Source organism: Cervus elaphus, chromosome 11, assembly GCF_910594005.1.
Source record: "Cervus elaphus chromosome 11, mCerEla1.1, whole genome shotgun sequence".
Taxonomy (NCBI): domain Eukaryota; kingdom Metazoa; phylum Chordata; class Mammalia; order Artiodactyla; family Cervidae; genus Cervus; species Cervus elaphus.
The window spans coordinates 55931600-55953532 of NC_057825.1; the positions used below are offsets into that span (position 1 = coordinate 55931600).

Sequence of the window (21933 nt, forward strand, 5' to 3'; positions counted from 1 at the left end):
GTGAAACGCGGTGCGATATTCTTATGAAGGTGGGCAGGGGCAGTGAGCCTCAGCTGCTGGCTGTCAGCCCTAGGATCATAAATATCCCATACACTTAGATCCATCCTGTTGTTCATTTTCAGGACAGTGTTCAATAACTTCCATGAGACATTCAACACTATCACAAAATAACCTTTGCATTGGATGATTTTGCCCAGTGGTAGGCTAACATAAGCGTTCTGGGCAGGTTTAAGGTGGGTTAGACTACGTTATGCTGTTCAATAGGTTAGGTCCATTAAATGCACTTTTGACATACAGCATTTTTAACTTACCACCACATCATCATAAGAGGAGGAATATCTTTACTTGCGTTATCTGTTTGTGTGTCTCCACTACTGGAATATAAGCTTCACAGGGACACACTAGTCTGTCTGGTTCACGATTGGGTCTCTAGCTTATCCCCCAACCTTCACTTCCTCTGCTTCTGTAACACCAGTCCACAGTGAGTGCTTGATGGGAAGGGTGTGCACAAGAGACCAACAGGCAGTTTCACACACTCTGCTCCTGAAAACCATCCTGTGAGCAACAGGCCACCATGGCCCTAGGCTTGGGGCAGGCCTGGATGTGGGCAGAGGGGGAACTTCAGAGTCCCTCCAGTACCAAATGAACCAAGATCCAAGAAAGAGAAGACCGCTGAAGGTGGAAAGAGGAGCAACACTAAAGGTCTCTCCCAAAGCTGGGGACCCTGGAGGCACCATGAGGCTAAAGCCAACAGAGGTCCCTGTCCTCCTCTGTCCAAAGAAAGCAATGAACAGGTCACGGGCCTCTCCTCCCAGGGCCTCGGACTCAGGAAAGTCACCACTGGGCTTCCCAGTGCTCTTCCCTGCCACCTGACCCAGCCTCCAGTTGCAGAGGACCCTGGTGCCCAGGAGGCAGTGGGCACAGGAATGGGTGTTTTTCTCTGACTCTTGTCCCCTCACACGAGAGCCATTGCCTAGGCAGCCCACGTGTGCTGGGGGACAAGGCGGCAGCAAGCAGGAGGCCATCAGAACACCTGAGCTCTGCTCTCTGCTCCTTGCCAGTCCTCCCCCGAGAGTGGCAGCAGGGCCGTGTGCGAGGAAACGAGCCTCTCCACGGGGCGAATTAAACCATCTTCTATTACTGACCTCAAGGCCCATTAAGGAGGAAGTCGATGAAGAGGCTGTTGCTAATGAGTACCGCAGCCTCAAGTGGTGGGGAAGTGAGAAAAGAAAACTGGCTCCCTGAGGAAACACTAATGGGTGGACGGGGCGAATCGCCTACCCCTGAGGATCTGGGAGGAGGGGTGATGCCTGCTCCCTGGGGCTCTCCCTCTTCCTCCGCGGCCCTGACTCCTGATGCCAGGCAAGTACACGGAACAGAAAGCCCCCTTCCTCCTCTTTGTCTCTGTCATGTATTCCATCTGACTAGGAAGGTTTAACAACTAGACCGAGATGGGCAGGAGGAGGAGAGGTGGGTGGGATATGCACCCTATGGGCTGCGCCCTGGTAGCCCAGGAGCAGGGGTCTGTCTTCCTTGTGGGTGGAGGGTGTCTGGAGACCTGGCGGGGAGTGAGAGCAACGCCATGCCGTGGCCTCAGGGGCCCCTTCTAAGGACTCAATGTGGGGAGAGGCAGATGCTGTCTTCACCCACGCCACCATGATCCCATGCCTTCTCCCCAGCCCTCCCTCGCCACTCCTATCTGCCACCTAACAGCACACACCATGGGAATTCCAATTTCGTTGGTGTTGATGTACATGTCCGGGCAGATGACCGAGCGGGCTGCGTAGTCTACACGCTTCCCCATCATGTGCTTTCGGAACAAACCATCCTTCTTCTCCAGGATCTTTATGGGGGAAAAGTCCACAGAAATCATTACAAAAATTAAAAAATCAAGACTTAAAAAATCAAGTTGTTAGAAAACATATGGTGCTGTTTTTTAGTTATTGTGTCCAACTCTTTTGTGACCAAATGGACTGTAGCCCACCAGTCTCCTCTGTCCATGGGATTCTCCAGCCAAGAATTCTGGACTGGGTTGCCATTTTCTTCTCCAGGAGATCTGTCCAACCCAAGGGTTGAACCCGCATCTCCTGCATTGGCACGTGGGTTCTTTACCGCTGAGCCACTAGGGCAGCTCTAGAAAATATATATGCCATATTTAATTGTGGGCACAACTTAGTGACTGAGCACGAGCGTGAAAGATGACACTTCTATTATCCACAAGCTTGTATAATGGTAATGGGTTGGCGAAAAAGTATGGAAAAACCCAAACAAACTTTTTGGCCAACCCAATACTATGCACATCTTTATTATGTTTGGGTTTTTTGGTCTGCAATTTTAGTTTCAGTCACTTCTTCAGTTAGGACCATCTTTTATTAATATCTTCTTTTACCCCTCTTTCAATTATTTTATCCAGTTGAAAATAAATCTTTCATATTTTACATAAAAAAATAATTAAGTAAACCAAAACTACGGTAGTGCCAATTGGTTAAAATAAAACAGTCATAGGCTAGAAAAAAAAACAAGTATGGTTACTATTTTCTTCCTTAAGACAAATATGTTTATTATTTAACCCCTTTGGCTAGCAATGGGGATCCAACATACTGCTCACCTGTCTAATGCCAGGGTACTTTTCCATCATTAATTTGTCCATCTCACTATCAAACACAATATTAACGTGGCTCTGAAGGCGAATCCAAATGTTGTAAAGTTTGTCTGTGAGGGACTGCCCTGGAAGCTGACTCAAAAAGGATCGGTCCATAGCCATCGAAGAGTCTTTTTCCTGCCAAGACACAACCAAGAAAAACGGGCGTGATGGAAAGCCCTCAAGAAGGCCAGGCCTGGTTCCACTTTTTTTTTCACTTGAGCTCTGACAAATTATGAACTCTAAAGTTGGCCTTTATGTCTTTTGAACTTGATAGATTCGTGGCCCAAGTGCTCATAAATCGATCTTGTCGGTGTGTATCGACAACATATGAGGCGGTAAGCTGCCCTAGAGCACCACCTACTGACTGGCCACCTGGACTGCCACCCTTGGGCTGGGTATGTATGACACAGGAGAGAGACAGATGGTTCCTCGACCCAGTGGGTCAGAAGAGAGAAGAAACCTGTCAGCGTTGATGGAAGGGGGATCCAGTAAGTGAGAATGTCATGGAACCCACTGGTGATAAAGTGGGCTTGTCCTCAGTCCTGAGGAACAGAAGACTTCTGTGGTTTCAGAAGACTTCTGTCTTCTGAGAAGACGGGTGTGGTTTCTATTCTGGCTGAAGGAGCCTCCCAGGGCCCCCTGTATGATGACAGCACCCCTGTCAGACTAACTCACTTCTGAAGGCATCAGCTGACTCAGGGCCACACACCTACTTGTGAAATGGGTGAGACCAGTCTCACTGGTGTATCCTCAGTGCCTGGAGTGGCACATGCCTATTCACACCCAGCCATTCATGATTCATGAGAGGGCCGCCGTGGAGCAAGTATGGGAAGAAACAACTCTTGCTACTGATCATTAATTTGTGGATGGAAAGAGGGCACTGTGACTTCAGGCAGCAACGACCTCAGGAATCAGAGAGGATGCTGCTCATTTCTGCCGAGATTCAGCTTTTTTCTTGGACCAAGGCTACCCTACTTTCAAGAAACATCAACGTGAAATCCTCAGCTCTGGTCACTGGACGTGGCAATCCTATGGCCACCTCTTTGAAACTAGACCAAAACCTGCAGATGGCAGATATCTCTAATATTGAGCATTTTTAAAAAAAGCACATTTACACAGGCAGATCAGAAAACTTAAGCAAAACCAAAGAAACTCAAGTAGAAAGGCTGAGTAACCCAAGCACGGGTGTCCCTGACAGACTGTGGCGCCACCTGGTGACGGGCTGGTCCCACCCGGGGAAGGGAGCCTGGGAGCCTGTCTGGTCTACTCAAGGCTGAGACAGTCCTTCCCATTTGCATCTAGGAAGCATCTTAGAGCTGGGAAGGATGTCAGTGATCTCAACAAACTTCCTGAGCTCCTGACTCATCCTTATACCCACTGTAGACCTAGGACACTAAAAGGGATTCAGGAAATGTTTGCTGAAACAGGAAAATGGAATTCAGCTCCACCATTTATTGGGGAGAAAACTGAGCCGCAAATCTGACACTCTTATTTCGGGAAACTCTTCCAAATGCCAACACGCTTTCCTGACCCTGATGCTAGAGATCTTTATGAGCCAAAATCAGAGCTAGGTGGCATGGGTCTCTGGTACCAGAGCCCAGTAGGGACAGGCTTAGAGCCTGAGGACCACACACTATTCTTCCTAGAGCTGCCATTGAGAGCAGGTAGCCCAGACCACAACCACAGATAAAACCTCCCCACAGATCACTCATTTTATTGTGGAGATGAGAACAAGAAACCAAAGCAACTCAATCAAGGTCACTGGGCATGGTCACTGGGGTCATGCTCAGACCCACACTTTCCCCCAGACACTGCCTGGTCCTCCCAAACCCATGGCTCACACACAACCACACAGAATTGCCAATCAGCATCTCCCAGGACCCATAGCATTCTGTACCCACAGTGTAGGAAGCTGGAACTATGACATCAGCTCCTGACCTCTTCCGTGGTGGGTGCTGCCACCTCACTTGGCAGCTCCTGTTCTTGGGCCATCAGTGCCAGAAGCTTTCGGATCAGAACCACGTCCTTCATGACAGCCTGCAGGTTCACCGTCTGCCCGTTGGTGAACATCTGGTCCCCAAGGCGGTTGACAGGGCGATACCTGCAGGAGGACATGTGGAATCAGTGAACACTTCCCTCAGCCTCTCACCCATCCCTACTCACATGCCCCAAGCTCCAAAGGAAACCCACATTCCTCCTGCCCTCAGGAAAGAGGAAGAGGAAAACAGTCCCACCACTTGCCACATGGGAGTGGAACTGCTGCTCTATTTTTCAGCACCTTTGACCCTTCCTTTCTCTCCCAGAGGTCATTATTCAATTATTTCATAAACCTTTTTCAGGTGAAATAAAGCCAATGAAAGGGTATTACCTTGAGGGTGGTACCACCAAGAAATCCAGAAAGAACATACTAGGGTTGAACCCGGACTCCATGCCAACATCTTCCAGTCCCAAAAAAAGGTAATTCAGAAAGAACCCTGTGTTTGAAATAAATCAAAAAGATCATTTAAACCTATACGTTAAGAGCATGGAAGGATGACCACAAAAATTTTTACAAAAAACCCAGAATATAGGACAATAGGGAGAGTAAGATCCCATGTGTCTTCATAAAAACTAATGAAGGAACTGCCTGGCGGTCCAGTGGTTAAGACTCTGCGCTTCCACTGCAAGGGGCGAAGGTTCCATCCCTGGTCAGGGAACCAAAATCCCACATGCCACATGATGCAGTGAAAAAAATAAACAAATAAAAATGTAATATTAAAAAACAATAATAAAAACAAATAAGCAAATAAAATACATTAAAAAAAATAAGGTGAGTTACACTGCACCTTCAAGACACATGTCAAACTGTATTAAGCGATACCCACCCACAGCTATCATTTAATGATCAGGCTCAGTTACAGTAATCATCAAGTTCATGGTTCAAGGAATAAAGACTTTTTCCACACTATAAATCATCAATGACAATGTACCCTGAAGCCTGCCCCAAATCTATGGTTCAGTTTCAGGAGAGCTCTACAAGAATCACAATTTTGAAAAAATAAAAAGGCAGGGTAAAGGAGTCCAGGAAGTCAATGGGCTGTTTCTTCAGCCTGGTACAGCACCTTCATTTTTCCAAAGAGCTATGAGATGTTCTTGAGCACTGGAAGGTGTCAGGTATCCTCGTTTTCCCATCTGAGCTTCCTCAATTCCTGGAGTGGAAGAGGGTAATAGAGCACAGTAAGTCAATTAGAGGCACTCTTTCCGTAATGCGATTTATCAATTCCTTTCCCCACTCCTCCAAGCCTGCAATCTGACCAAAAAATCAATTTCTAGAGACTTCCATAGTGGTCCAGTGGCTAAGGCTCCACACTCACAACGCAGGGGACTTGGGTTTGATCCTGGGTAGGAGAACGAGATCCCACATGCTTCAACTAAGATCTGAGGCAGCCAAAGAAACAAATTAAAATAAATAAATATTTTTTTAAAAAAGTCAATCTCTAGGACAACCTACTCTGTGCGGTGGATATTTACCCCCTTATTTTTCAAGTAATGAAACCAAACAACTATTGTATGAAACCTAAAAGGTAGAGCCAAAGGGGAAAAAAAAATCACCCACAATTATATCATGTTATCACCATGACCACTTTTAAATATTCTTTTCTGGTCCTTTGGTTTATGCAGTTTTAGATCATTATAATTTCAGGTGTGGATTTACTTTGTACCACTTTGCTCATTTAGTGTCATCTTATGAGCATTTCTGCATGTTGCCCTATAGCTTTTGTCTCACCATCGTTTTTATTTTATTTATTTATCTGGCTGTATCGGGTCACTTAGTGGCGGCACACAGGATCTTCTGTTACAGTGTGCAGGCTTACTTGCTTCGTGGCACATGGGATCTTCGTGCCACATGGGATCTTCGTGCCCAATCAGGGATTGAACCCACATCCCCTGCACTGCAAGGTGGATTCTTAACCACTGGACCACCATCGAAGTCCCTCACCATCATTTTTAATTGCAGCATGATATTCCTGAGAGGATGTTTTGTAAATGACTTAACCACACTCTAATAGTTGGACATCTGAGCTGACCCCAATTTTTTTTTACTATTATAAGTCACACTGTGATAAATAGCTTTATGCACATGGCTTTTACCAGAAAGGTTCACAGCAGGAGAATTATGGATAAATGAAGATGAACATTTTTACAGGTAAATGTATATTCAGTTTCTTCTTACAACTATCACGCTGGCGATAAGTAGATGATTCTTGATTTCTCAGATTAAGCAAGATCACTTTGAGATACTCTTTTATCAGCCACTCCTAGAGTAAGTCACATTCAGGAAGTGTGGCCCCAAGCATTCAGATGATTAAGAAAGTGAGTAATGTGACCTCCAGGTTCAAGACTATCAACTTCAGCCTTGGTATAGTGGTGAGTATCCCCTCCTGTCAAAACTATCAACCTCTTTTGGAACACATTCATTCAAATTACACACTGCTTGGGAATTTCCTGCCAGTCTAGTGATTAGGACTCAGTGCTCTCACTGCCGAGGGCCTGGCTTTGACCCCTGGTCAGGGAACTAAGATCCCACAAGCCCTGTGGCTCAGCACCCTACCTCTCCCCACAAAATCACTCAATATTTTTTTTTTTAATGCACTTATCAGGGTAGAAACTGTGTCTTGCCTGTGTTCCTAACAATTAACAGCATCTAGGACCCAGCAGATACTAAGTGTTCACTGGCTTAAATATACATGTTCAAAATACTATAAGATAATCTATATTTTAAAACCCCACTCTTACTTGTAAAACCCAGCTTCATTCACCTCTAATTCTCTACTTGGTTTCTTTACCAACTGTAGAAGATATATCATGGAAAGTTTTTATAGAAATCTGTAACTTAGAAAACAATTAATAAGATGTGCCATAATTTATTTAATTAGTCTCTACTAACAGGCATTTGAGCTGTTTCCAATTCAAAACTACTTAATACTGTGGGCACGCATAATTCTTAGGATAAGATCATAAAAGCAGGACTGCTAGGTCAAGAGTTAACACATTTAAAATTTTGATTCTTATAAAAGCAAAACATTTCAACCAGTTAATACAGTTGAAGGAAGTGTGGGGAATGCAATGGAGAGACACTCTGACCTTTGGGGATAAACCAGACATAGGAAGCTATGGGTGTTCAGTGGGGAGAAAAGACCCCATTAACCTAAAGGACAATTTTGTGGGCATTTCTGGAAACTTCTTTCTCACTAAGCTGGCTTGATGAGCTGAGGAAGATGAGCGGCATCTGGTAGCTCTCTTCAGCTCCTGACTCAGAGCTGCTATTGCACGAAGTGGCCCCAGCACAGTTTAACCTCTATTAAGGCAGATGGAGGTCATTCATTCACTGGGTTTGAGTCAGAAGAGGCTTGCAGAATGCCACCTCCTCACATGGACTGCACCCTTCCTAACCAGGAACTTTCTGAGCCTGCAAAAATGCTATTTGCCCCAGGAACTTCCCTGGTGGTCCAGTGGCTAAGACTCCGTGCTCCCAACGCAGGGGGCCCGGGTTCCATCCCTAGTCAGGGAACTAGATCCCACATGCCACAGCCAAGAGTTCGCATGCCACAACTAAGACCTGGTACTGCCAAATAAATGAATAAAAATGAATATTAAGAAAAAAATACTATCCGCTGATCTTGTTTAAAAAAAAAAAATGAAATCTGCTTCCATAGGACTTCAGAACAGCTATAACGTGTATTTAGTTTAGCTCTAAGAGCTCCTGTATGAAAGGAAAAAAAAGTTGGGAAGTCAAACAGTGGGGAAGATTGGATCATGCTGGGCGAAGCACCTTGGCTGTTAAGATGTCTCACTTGAAAACGCTAGCAGGCATAATGGGACTTGAATAGCACACTGGTTGTGTGTGAATTTCACAAGCTAACAGCACTCCTAGTTAGATCAGGAGTACGTGGGGACCACTGAGCACAGGCCTGACTGCGTGGCCCCATTAGATACTAGGGGTGTGGCCAGATCATTTGTCCAAATGCCTACCTGCCTCTGCATCACCTCTCCCAGTAACTGACCTGCCTCACCCGCAGCCTTCCCTGAGAATGGAGGCCACAAGGTCAGGTCCCCAGCTTGGCACTGGGCTCAGCCACAGGATGTTCCTGGGCATAAGGCTGAGCACCCAACAAATAAATGCCTGCTAAATACTACCAATCCAATCCAAAAACCATCCAAGACCTCTGCTGACTTGTTTCTGAGGCACAGGATTTTGGTTGGCACCATCATATTCTCGTAGTTGCAGTGACAATTACTCCAAAGAATTGGTTTGGCAAAGGCGCTTAAAGGCTGCCTAACTGTTAGATATTTGCCCCAAATAGTTATCCTCTAGAATTCTGACCACCCTTCTTCTCAATCTATGAATATTCCCTAAAGTGCCCTGAAGTCTAGAGTAGCAGTTTCCAACCTTAAAAATTGTTTTAAGGGCTATGTATAGTGTAGAAAAATCCATCCTTGTGTCTGTTAATGGTTAAGCATTAAACAGACTTTCTAAATGCAGTGTAGTATCCTGGACTGGATCCTGGAACAAAAGGAGGACATTACTGGATGAACCGGGCTTCCCAATGGCTCAGAAGGTAAAGAATCCACCTGCCAATGCAGGTTACAGTCCATGGGGTCACAAAGAGTCAGACATGACTGACCAACCAAGCGCACACTGGATAAACTGGTGACGGTCAAACAAAGTTTGCGGGTCAGTTAACAGTAGTATACCAATGTTAATTTCTTAGTTTTGATAAACGCACCATGGTGATCTGAGATGTTTCATCAGGGCAAACTGAGTAAAAAACACATAGGAATTTCTGCAACATGTCTGCAATTCTTCTATACATCTAAAAATTAGTCTAAAATAGAAGATTTATTTTAAAGTAATAAATAAGTTTGCTATATTATGGTCTAAATGTTTATATTTCCTCAAGATTCATGTGTTGAAAGGGCTTCCCTGGTGGATCCCTGGTAAAGAATATACCTGCCAGTGCAGATGCAAGAGACTTGGGTTCGATCCCTGGGTCGGGAAGATCCCCTGGAAGAGGGCATGGCAACCAACTCCAGTATTCTTGCCTGGAGAATCCCATGGACAGAGGAGCCTGGGCCTGGTAAGCTACAGTCCATGGGGCTGAAAAGAGTCGGGCACAACTGAGGCGACTTGGCATGCACGTAGGCACAAGGTGTCCAAAACAGGTGATGTTTTTTCTTCCCTGGCACACTGACTCATTATAATAAAAAATGAATGGCCAGTATCTACATAGCATATTCAACATAGCAGGCACTGGGCTCAATATTTCAAATGGAAAATCTTATTTAATCTGTACTACTTCAGAAGAAAAACCAGAAAGCATTGTTAAACAAACTTAAAACTACAAAAATGAAAAAGCAGGAGTACTAAGTCTCTCAATTTTCCTCCCAGGTACCCCTAAGGGGAGAGCAGAGCTGAGGGGGAGACACTCTACTCCAGGGATCTGAGAGGACAGCTAGGAGCAGCCTGCAGGAGGCGCTAATGTTCTTTAGATGCTCACAGTTTTTTTTTTAAATTCACCTACATTTTTTATTTTTAAATATATATATATTTTTATTTTGGCTGCGCTAGGTCTTTGTTGTGGTGCATGGGCTTTATAGTTGTGGCACGCAGGCTGAGTTGTCCCGAGGCATGTGGGATCTTATCTCCTGGACCAGGAATGGAACCAGCGTCCTCTGCATTGGAAGGTAGATTCTTAACCACTGGACCACCAAGGAAAATGTCCCTCACCTACATTTTAGTTCAAAATATATCCACACTTGTTTGACAACCAAATGGTTTGAACTATTTACCAAGTAAATTTCTTAACTTCTTCCTCAAAAATCTGTCAGAACACTGACCACCTGTGGCAAGAGGTGCCTCCTTCAGGCTGTGGGGCACTGCCTCGCACTGTAGCCTAGTGGTTCTACACTAGCGGCCAGGACTGAGCATGCACCAGGATGCCCATTGCTCCTAAGACCCTGGACACCCACCATCTCTGCTGGCCCACCACAAACACGCAGCCAAGAAGCATGTGGTACAGAGGACAAGGGATCCCCAAGTCTTGGGACACGTCTGATGGTCACATGTGAAAAACACACCGAGGGCCGCCCCGGGCCTGCTTACCCTGGGGTTCGGTGTCCTTCTGGTCAGCTCTCCTGTGCACCATGGCTGGATATGTGATGGTCAGTTTGCTATTGTGCTCCTTTCGGACCACTGACCGCCCAGTTCTAGACATGAGGACAGTTGTGAGGAGAGAAAAAAAAAAACCCAACAATGTAAAATCGAAGATATGATACAAATGAACATACCTAAGAAACAAAAACAGACTCACAGATTTAAAGAGACCTGTGGTTGCCAAGGGAGAGGGCAGGTAGGTGAGGGAAGAATTGGGAATTTGGGATTAGCAGATGCAAACTATTATATATAAAATGGATAAACGGCACAGAGAATGATATTCAATATCCTACAATAACCATAATGAAAAAATATGAAAAAGAATACATATATATGTATACAACCAAATAACTTTGCTATATAGCAGAAATTAACACAAAATAGTAAATCAACTATACATCCATAAAATAAAATTTAAAAAAATCAGAGGGGAAGTGCCTAGGACTCACTTGCAGTGGGGACATCTCTTAGCGGTCATATGTACCTTCCAGAAGACAGAGATGAGTTTGCTCCTGCTCTCACAGACATTTTTCACCTGTTAAAAAAAGTCAAAAAACCTGAGTGCGATCCTGAAGAGAATCTAGTAGGAATACATTTTGTAGTTTTCACCTTTTATTGAAAAATCAGAGGAAGCCACCCCATTTCTTAAAATTCTCCACAAAACTCTAACATAACCAAACACTGTCAATAAGCGACTTCTTTCAAGTTTCCTCATTCATAATAGGGGAAACTTACCAAGCTGTTACTAAGATGAAGAGATCATGAAGGCAGTGGTAGGCTTGGAAGACAGCAAGGATCAATAAATGCTACTTTAATTTTAAATTAAACCTGAGACAGCAGCTGCTATCTCCCCTGGATGGACCTCAGGGCTCTGAGGGAAGGCACATTCACAGTTAAGCAACACTAGTGGCTCGGAGCTAGTTCTGCAAACGAGACCCACTCTGGGGGCTTTTGTACCCACCCTCCGTGGGGCCCCAACCCAGACCAATTAAGTCATAATCTCTGGTGTGAAACTTGGGCATTAGGTGAACCAGATCTCAGGATTAGCCCTGCAGGTTGATTACCTACACCGTTCATTCGCTGAACAAATCAACACTTACACAGATGCTATGGTGGAATGGGGAGGCAGTGGTCACTTAGCATTGGAAAGAGAGACAAGAACAGGACATGCGCCTCATTCTCCAAGTGAGACGTAAACCAGAACCTCACTGGACACTGTACCCAAAGCACCTAATTTCTTCTAACCTTCTCCTCAATTCTACAGGCAGGCATCAAAGATGAGGAACAAGTGGCTTGGGGACAGTTATGTAACTTACAAGGTCACAGACTTCAAGAGAGGCAGAGCTGGGATTCAAAGCTGACCCAGGTCTGCTTTGGGAAGCCAAAAAAAAAAAAAGTGTTTGACTCTTTGCAACCCTATGAACTGTAGCCCGCCAGGCTTCTCTGTCCATGGGATTCTCCAGGCAAGAATACTGGAGTGGGTTGCCATTTCCTGCTCCAGGGGATCCTTCCGACCGAGGGATCAAACCTGGGTCTCCTGCATGGCAGGGGGATTCTTTATGATTTGAGCCAAGGGATAACTTGAAGACAGTGCAGCGGGAATTGTGATAATTATGCTAAAAACCAAGTGCTCAGGGAACAGAGAGATGGGAAAACTCACTTGTGCACCCTGGGATCCCAGGAGGTTGTTCTGCAGGATTTTGATTGTATATTGTTCTAGCTCTTCCTGAATTTCACAGGCAGTAGGATCAGCATTTTCTTCCAGAAACTGAAAAACAAGAGAAAAACCATGTGATCAAAGTAAAGCAAGTGCGTGACGAGCAGCACCAGGGGCAGCCTCTCCAAGGCAGGGAAAGCTTTATCTGAGGGGAGAGAAAGGAGAAACCTCAGGGCTGCTGTGGTGCCTTTTCAAAACAGTTTGGTCATGTTGCTGGTTAAAAAAAAAAAAAAACAAATCTAAATTGAGAATGTCCTGGGACTTCGCTGGTGGTCCTGTGACTAAGACTCCAAGTTCCCAATGCAGGGGGCCCAGGTTCGATCCCTGGTCAGGGAACTAGATCCCACATACCACAACCAAGAGTCCACATGTCACAACAAAGACTGAAGATCCCACCTGCCACACCAGACACAGCATGACCAAATAAATAAATAAACATATATAAATGAGACTATTCAGCTTCCAATGGTAGTGGGCTAGATTATTAAGGCTTCCCTGGTGGCTCAGACGGTAAAGAATCTGCCTGCAATGCTGGAGACCTGGGTGCAATCCCTGGGTCGGGAAGATCCCCTGGAGGAGGGCATTGCAACCCATTCCAGTATTCTTGCCTGAAGAATCCCAACGGACAGAGCAGTCTGGTGGGCTACAATCCATGGGATTGCAAAGAGTCACACATGACTGAGTGACTAAGCACAGCACAGCACACAGATTATTAAGACCAAATGAAGAAGTGAAAAAAAAAAAACCAAAAAACAGGATAAAATATTTTTTTAAATGTAAAGTTCTGAAGAGTTGTCAGAACTGAGAGGGATAACCAGGCCATAATAAAGGGAAAATGGGGATTCAGGTCAAAGAGCCCAGGGGCCAAGGGCTGCTGCACTGCCCAGCTCTGGGGCAGCCTTCAGCGTAGCTATGTCCCTCCGGGGAAGATGCTGACAGATGTGGGATGCTCCTTGGAGCTGTACAACATGGCAGCGTGGCCTCAGAAACATTTTACAATCGAGTTATTTTGAACTTTTCATTCTGAAGGTCTTAAATGATGAATGGGACAGAAATCAAAGCCTAGAGTTAGTGAAAGGACAGGTATCAAACAAAGTATCTTCCTGCCACATCACATCCCACAAACATGGGAAGCTGGGGACCCTAAGGGCTGTGTCCCTAGGAACTAGATGAGCCCTGGAACAGAACACCTGGATACCCATGGCCTGCAGTCCAGGGAGTCTTCAGCCTTGACTGTGGACTCTGATGGTCCCAGGTCACCAAGCACAGGGCAGAAGCAATAGGAAGCCTCTCTGGAGAAAAGGGGCAGCATCCTAGACCTCAAATTATTTCTACAAAGAATTTGCTAAGTACAGTGTTGTTGCTAAGTTGTGTGAGACTCTATGTGACCCCATGGACTGTAGCCTATCAGACTTCTCTGTCCATGGGATTTCCCAGGCAAGAATGCTGGAGTGGGTTGCCATTTCCTTCCCCAGGAGACCTTCCTGACCCAGGGATTAAAACCACATCTCCTACATTGGCAGGCAAATTCTTTACCACTGAGCCACCAGGGAAGCAAGTACAATGACAAACTGTCAAAGATAAGCACACCAGGAGGAGAAAGAGAAGAAGTTTCTGGAAATAAGGACTATAGTTTGATGTTGAAGGTGCTCATACCAGTGATGGTTACTTTAAAACTCTGACTGTGTGTATAGTTAATGCATTTCTGTGTGTATACTTCACCCCAAAATATTTTAAGGTAGTGGGCATCCTGAATAATTTTATGCCAACAGATTTGACACTTTAGACAAAATGGACAAATTCCTGCATGGTAAATCGTTTCAGTCGTGTCCAACTCTGTGCAACCCTATGGACCATAGCCCACCAGGCTCCTCTGTCCAAGGGATTTCCCAGGCAAGAATACTGGAGTGGGTTGCCATTTCCTTCTTGAGGGATTTTCTCGACCCAGGATGGAACCCACATCTCACGTCTCCTGCCCTGGCAGGTGGGTTTTTTTTTTACCACCACTAGGGCCACCTGGGATTCCTAAAAAAAGTATAATTTACTCTGAGTAAAGGTTTAAGAAAACCCTTTTCTCTCTCTCACACAAGCTCTCTCTTGGACAAATCTGACCTGAGATTAGTTTTTTAGCCACATGCACACACACATATGGTCTTGTTTTGAATGCTTTTCTCACCTCGTTTGGGCTCTGACAACCCACACCAGGTCACATCTCTGTGTGGAAGCCTACCTGCTCTGCTCACCTAATGTCATTAAGATTGAATTATTCAGGAAAGGGGAGGGGAAGAGGAAAGGTGAAGGGTTTCCCTTTGTGACAAGAAACAAGACAAGGATGCATGCTGCCCCTTGAACAAAGTCATGTAGGTCCTAGGCACCTAACAAGGTCTGAACAAAAAATGAAACATTTAAAGGCTGAAAAGAAGTACAATTGCTATTATTCACAAGTAATATGAGTGTGTTAAAAATCTGAAAAAAATCTACAAATATATTATCAGAATTGATGAAACCCTTTAACCAGGTTATTTCATACAAAAGTGAGTAATATTTTGATCTACCAACTGGAAATGAACTTTAAATAAGATTTTTATAATAACACCAGGTTATCCCTGGTCGCTTAGACAGTAAAGAATCAGTCTGCAACACAGGAGACTTGGGTTCAATCCTGGGTTGGGAAGATTCCCTGGAGAAGGAAATGGCAACCGACTCCAGTATTCTTGCCTGGAGAATTCATGGACAGAGGAGTCTGGTGGGCTACAGTCCATAGGGTTGCAAAGAGTCGGACACGACTGAGTGACTGACACTTTCACTTTTTACCAGGTTATTAATTATTAATCATGAATAAGATATTTATAATAGCACCAGGTTATTATTAATCACGAAGAGAATGCCTCTTTACAACATAGAGATCTGGTGGTCACCATCCACTCCAAATCACCAAACCCTGCGTTACCAGTAGCAGAACAACTGGACAGCAGGTGCCTCCTAAAATAATGCAATACAAAGGATCCTACATCAGGTAGGTATAATCTTACCGAAATGTGAATCTCATGAGGAAATAATCAGACAAATCCAGAATGTGAGAAGTCCACAAGACAACTAGTCTTATGTCTTCAAAAAAGTCATTGTCAAGCAAAGGAATTCCCTGTATTAAAATACCTTACATGAAAGCAGACCAAAGAGATATAATCATCTAAAGCGATGCATGATCTTTGGTTGGATCCTGGGTTTGGGGGGCAAAAAGCTCACTGATGGGTAAAATTGTATTTGTATGTTGCTTTCACAAACATTTCTTTAATTACTCTTATAGCTTCATGTTTTCAAGCCTAGTTATTTGTACCCAGTCACAAGACTTAAAGCTCCAGAATTCTGGGGACCTTTCTTTGGCTGCATAGGGTTTTGGTTGCTGTGCATGTGGGGGCAGCGAGTGGGGGCTCCTCTCTAGTTGTGGTGCTCGGGGCTTCTCATTGCAGTGGCTTCTCTTGTTGCAGAGCTTAGGCTCTAGAGTGTGGGTTCAGCAGTTGTGGCACACAGGCTTAGCTGTTCCAAGGCATGTGGAATCTTCCCAGACCAGGGACTGAACCCTGCATTACTACTGGACCACCAGGGAAGGCCCTGGTGACTATTCTCAGGGGACTATTCACACACAAACAGCTCTTGTGCCCTCTGCTCCAGCTTGTCTGGTTCCCAGGACAGTCACATCACCTACCCTGTAGAGAATTCTCTCCAGCTCATACACTGCTTGCAGGGCCCCAACTTCCAGGACTCTCAGTTGGCAGAGTAAGAGGTGAACCACAGCCCGGGGGCAGGTCAGCATGTGACAGTTTAAACAGGAGCCCCGGAGCAATAGGTAGAGTTTCTGAAGAGAGGGAATAAACAGAGACAGGATATTAGAAAGTGATGTTAGCAGTCAAACTGATTTTCAACATACATACTTACAATTTTTGTTTCTATGTGAGCAGTTTACCTCTTTAAGAATTCCACTTTGACCTGTTGCCTTTGAGCCCCCACCTTGCCTGGGCGTGGCAGGCTACAATACCAGAGCATGTGTGATGGAGCATAACTGGGGTCATCAGCCCCCTCAGTGGCTGCCCTTTTTTAACCATGAGCGACAGGGCAGCCCTGGGTTGCTGGGGCTGGGGTATGGGGGGAAAAGAAAAAGAATTCCATCTCATCCTATGTACCTGGAAAGTCCTTCTTCGCCTTAAGAACTTAACAGATATTCTTCTGTATTTTTCACTCACAGTTTTATTTTAACCCATTAACATTAGAACTTTACTTTGGATCTGAGGTAGGGAACTACCTTTATTTTATTGAAATACTAAATTTAATAATTAAATATTGAAAATTATTTAAATATTTAACGTTTAAAATACTTAGTATTTAACAAGACATTCCTCTTCCCCTAATACAATTAAGACAAAAATCACATCCATGTACACTAATCTGAGTAGCTTAAAGTGAATCCCGGAGGCTGAGTTAACCGATGTTAAGAAGCTGGAAGTGTCTAAGTAGGACTGGACGGTCATCATTCTCAACTCAGCGCTGGGCCTTCTGGTGCTCTGTTCCTCCCGTCACTAAGCAAGAGCCTACAAATCCACCTGAAGGCCTCAGGGAGGCCTAGAGAATTCCAAAGTCGTCAATGGCAGTGGTCCCCAACCTTTTTGGCACCAGGGAATGTTTTCATGGAAGACAATTTTTCCACAGACGATGGGGTGGGAGGGGATGGTTTCTGTATGATTCAAGCATATTACATTTATTGTGCAGTTAAGTTCGTCTAGGCAGGGCTAGAGGCTAACCTGGCTCCTCCAGGTTTTAAATCTCAAAGTAAAGAGCACTTTCACTCAGAGCGTCTGGAGCTAACCTCCTCCTGAGACACCTGCCCTGAGGAGCGGGCCGGCACTCACGAGTCCCACCCGCAGCCCTGAGACCCACGTGGCCTGGGTGGCCGGGTCAGGACTTACATCGAAGAGGAGAGGGTTGTACACGGTGAGCGGGAGCTCGATGTGGCCCAGGTGCCCAGAGCAGTTGGTGAAGTCCTGCACGCAGGTAGAGCACACCTCTTTGGAGTCGGCGGGGCCCAGAGCTAAATCATACAGGCCATTCACTGAGGGGTTCCCCAGGCTATCCAGGTACCGAGGGTTCGTAATGGACTTCACGCTTAATTTCCTAAGGAGATAAAAACCACCAGGGAAGACTAAGGTTACCCAACTTCTCAGATGTTTCCTCTTCAGCACTTACAAATTCGTGATTTAATATCCGGATCCTTAGCTGCACTGACAGCTCCAGAGGGCAGACTTGGTGTCTGCCTTGCTCCTCACTGCAGCTCAGCACTTAGCACAGAGTCTGCATACAGCAGGGGCTGAATGAAGAAGAGTGAGTGGTAACGTCTCTGAAAGCCAGATTTAGTACACATCTTGCACTAACAGAGCACACTGGAAGGCTTCATACGAAGGACTTAGGTACTCACTACATAGCAAATGCTCTATAAGCAGCAAGCTACCCAGGATTTTCCAGTACTCTTGCCTGGAAAATTCCATGGACAGAGGAGCCTGGGGGGCTATAGTCCATGGGGTCACAAAAGAGTCTGACATGACTGAGCATGCACGCATGTGTGTGACTTTAACCCTCCGAGACAGGCATTATATATATATTTTTTCATTTATTTTTATCAGTTGGAGGCTAATTACTTTACAATATTGTAGTGGTTTTTATCATTCATTGACATGAATCAGCCATGGATTTACATGTATTCCCCATCCTGATCCCCGCTCCCGCCTCCCTCTCTACCCGATCCCTCTGGGTCTCCCCTGTGCACCAGCCCTGAGCACTTGTCTCATGCATCCAACCTGGGCTGGTGATCTGTTTCACCCTTGATAGTATACTTGTTTCAGTGCTCTTCTCTCAGAACATCCCACCCTCGCCTTCTCCCACAGAGTCCAAAAGTCTGTTCTGTACATCTGTGTCTCTTTTTCTGTTTTGCATATAGGGTTATCGTTACCATCTTTCTAAATTCCATATATATGCGTTAGTATACTGTATTGGTGTTTATCTTTCTGGCTTACTTCACTCTGTATAATGGGCTCCAGTTTCACCCATCTCATGAGAACTGATTCAAGTGAATTCTTTTTAATGGCTGAGTAATATTCCATTGTGTATATGTACCATAGCTTCCTTATCCATTCGTCTGCTGATGGGCATCTAGGTTGCTTCCATGTCCTGGCTATTATAAACAGTGCTGTGATGAACACTGGGGTGCATGTGTGAGACAGGCATTATAATACCCGTTTTTCAGAGGAACAAAGGCTTAGAGTGGTCAGGTGATTTAATCCAGGTGACAAAGCCCAGAATGGCAGAGGTGGTGTTGAAGGTAGGAGAAAGATGTAGACCAGACCTAATGCCAAAGCCCACACAGTTCAAAAAAGGGCAAGTGTTAGCACTCAGTCGTGCCCGGCTCTTTGCAATCCCATGGAGTATAGCCTGCCTGGCTCCCCTGTCCATGGGATTTCCCAGGCAAGAATACTGGGTGGGTAGTCATTTCGTACTCTAAAAGAAATCGTATACACATTAGCAGTCACTCTCCACCCATCTCTACCTCCCTCCATTAGTCCTAGGCAGTAACTTATTTACTTTTTGTCTCCAGAGACTTGCCCATCTAGACATTTCACATAAATGAAATCATGTGATATGTGGTCTCTTATAGCTGGCTTATTATTTGCATGCATTTTTAAAATATTTATTTTTATTTATTTTGGCTATGCTACTCTTAGTTGTACCACACAGGACCTAACTCCCTGACTGAACCCAGGCCCCCTGCACTGGTAGCACAAAGTCTTGGTCACTGGACCACCAGGGAATTCCTTGCATATTTTTAAGGCTCATCCACGTCATAGCCTGTATCTATACTTTTCTTTTTTTTTTTTTAATAGCCAAATAATATTCCATTTTGGGCTTCTCAGGTGGCGTTAGTGGTAAAGAATTTGCCTGCCAACGCAAGAGATATAACATATTAGGGTTCGATTCCTGGATCGGGAAGGTTTCCTGGAGTAGGAAATGGCAACCCACTCCAGTATTCTTGCCTAGAGAACCCCACGGGCAGAGGAGCCTGGCGGGCTACAGTCCATGTGGCTGCAAGGAGTTGGACATGACTGAGAGACTGAGGACGTACACACCATATTTCACTGTATGGCTATACCACTTTTATTGGCTTACTTTTACACTTTGGCTATTATAAATAATGTTGACAGAAACTTCTGCATACAAGTTGCTGTGTGAATATATTTTGTCTATTTCTCATGGATATATACCAAGGAATGGAAGTGCTGAGTTACATGGTAACTCTATGTTTAACTTTTTTGAGACACTGACAGACTGTTTTCCAAAGCGGCTGCACCATTTTATATTCCCAGCAGCAATACACCGAGGCTCTGCGTGTGTGTGTTAGTTGCTTAGTTGCGTCCGACTCCTTGCAACACCATAGACTGCAACCCACCAGACCCCTCCGTCCATGGCATTCTCCAGGCAAGAACACTGGAGTGAGTTGCCATTTCCTTCTCCAAAAGGAACTATAGAAAGAAAGTGAAGTCACTCAGTCGTGTCCGACTCTTTGCAACCCCATGGACTGTAGCCTACCAGGCTCCTCCATCCATGGAATTTTCCAGGCAAGAGTACTGGAGTGGGTTGCCATTGCCTTCTCCACAGCAAGGCTCTAATTTCTCCAAATTCTTGCCAGCATATTTTGTGATCTTTCTGTTTCCAGTCATCTTAGCAGGTATGAGGTAGTATCTCACTGTGGTTTTGATGACTAATGATGGTGAGCATCTCTCCATGTACCTATTGGCCACTGGTATACTCTCTTTGGAGAAATGTTTATTCAAATTCTTTACCTATTTTTTAACTGGGTTATTTGCTTTTTTATTACTGAGTTGCAAGACTGCTTTATATATTCTGAACATGTGTGTTTTATCAGACATATGATTTGCACATACTTTGTCTGAGTCCTATCTTTTCACTTTCTTGATGATATTGTTTGCATAGTTTAAAATTTTTTAATGATTTAAACTCACTACTATTACTATTTTCTCCCACTACCTTCAGGCTAAATCATTCTTCACTAGACTTGGAGAAATATTCATCTACATTTTTGTCTCTCATTTTACTTGGAGCTCTAAAACTTAACTGGAATTATAAATAAGAAAAATATTTACTGCATCAGGCAAACACAAACTAATTAGAATAAGGCAAACACTAATTAGGTCTGGGTGCAAAGCTTTTACCACTAGATCCTCTATCTATCATGTTCCCTAAGTTGGTACTTCACTTCCCTTGCCTGGAGCCTATAATGATAGAAAAAGAGTAGGTAGGTGGGTCCAGCACAGACCTGTGCCAATTGGCAGAATTGTGTCCTGTGCTTGTAAAGACTATACAAAGAGCTCATATCCAAAACTGAATGTATGTTTTTGGCTTCATCCTCAGTCTTTCCATGTTAAGGAACAAAGCTCCTCTCTCTAGCTGAGGAAAAGGAGAAAATTCCTCTAATTATTGCAGGAATGGAATGTAGAGGAAGGGCAACCAGCAAGAATTCCACCGGAGAGAACAGAGTTTAAGGCTAACAAACTTGGGTTTCAGTATGACCTTTGCTGCCTCCTAGAGTCACCTTATTCTCTGGAAAGGAATTTCCTCTCCTATAACTAGAGTCACCCTCACAAATGGTTGTAGTAAAAATGGAGAGGCCCAAGAGCTGAAGAGATAGCTCCTCCGCCCACCCATGCACGCACTTAACAAATAATGCTTTTAAAGTGCCAGACACACTTTTAGATGCTGGGAAAACAGACAAGAGTCCCTGTGCTCATGGGCTTTACATCCTATTGAAAGCAGGAAGACAAAAACAAAAATTAGTAAGCACATAGTTTATTAGATGGAAGAAAATGCTATGAAGAAAAGTAAGCAGAAAAGGGGGAGGATGATAGAGTGGGCCAATGACTGGGGCGAGTCCGTACTGAGAAGCTTATACTTGAACAAAGGCCTGAAGATGACGGATCCGGCCGTCACAGGAGGTCACCCTCACAGGAGGGAGAAGCAGGGAGTGCAAAGGTCCTGAGATAGATGTGTGCCTATGGCACTCTGGGAACAGCTAGGAGGCCAGGGTGAGTACAGAGGTAAGTTCAGAGAAATACCAGAGGCCAGAATGACCTTTCTAGGCCATTTTAAGGACCTGGCTCTTACTCCAAGTGATCTAGGAAGTTACTAGAATCTAGCACAACAAAAGGTAGCATAATTACTGAAATTTATCAACCCTAGACTCAAATAGATCAAATGTTAGTAATGGGTATAAATTTACTCACGCAGTTCTCTGAAAACTCCACAATTCACTTCTAAAAA

At 44.7% G+C, this 21933-nt stretch overlaps 1 protein-coding gene across 1 annotated transcript in view; it reads right to left on the reverse strand.

Moving 5' to 3' along the window:
- Window positions 1-21933, reverse strand: part of POLR1A (RNA polymerase I subunit A) — an 84136-nt gene that overhangs the window by 60051 nt on the left and 2152 nt on the right. Inside the window, exons 2-11 of the mRNA XM_043917800.1 lie at window positions 17517-17721; window positions 16262-16411; window positions 12499-12606; window positions 11288-11373; window positions 10788-10891; window positions 5746-5832; window positions 5013-5118; window positions 4583-4745; window positions 2609-2779; window positions 1721-1843 (exon numbers count right to left, since the gene is read on the reverse strand). Coding sequence (XP_043773735.1) covers window positions 1721-1843; window positions 2609-2779; window positions 4583-4745; window positions 5013-5118; window positions 5746-5832; window positions 10788-10891; window positions 11288-11373; window positions 12499-12606; window positions 16262-16411; window positions 17517-17721 — 1303 coding nt within the window. The remainder of the gene's footprint in view (window positions 1-1720; window positions 1844-2608; window positions 2780-4582; window positions 4746-5012; window positions 5119-5745; window positions 5833-10787; window positions 10892-11287; window positions 11374-12498; window positions 12607-16261; window positions 16412-17516; window positions 17722-21933) is intronic.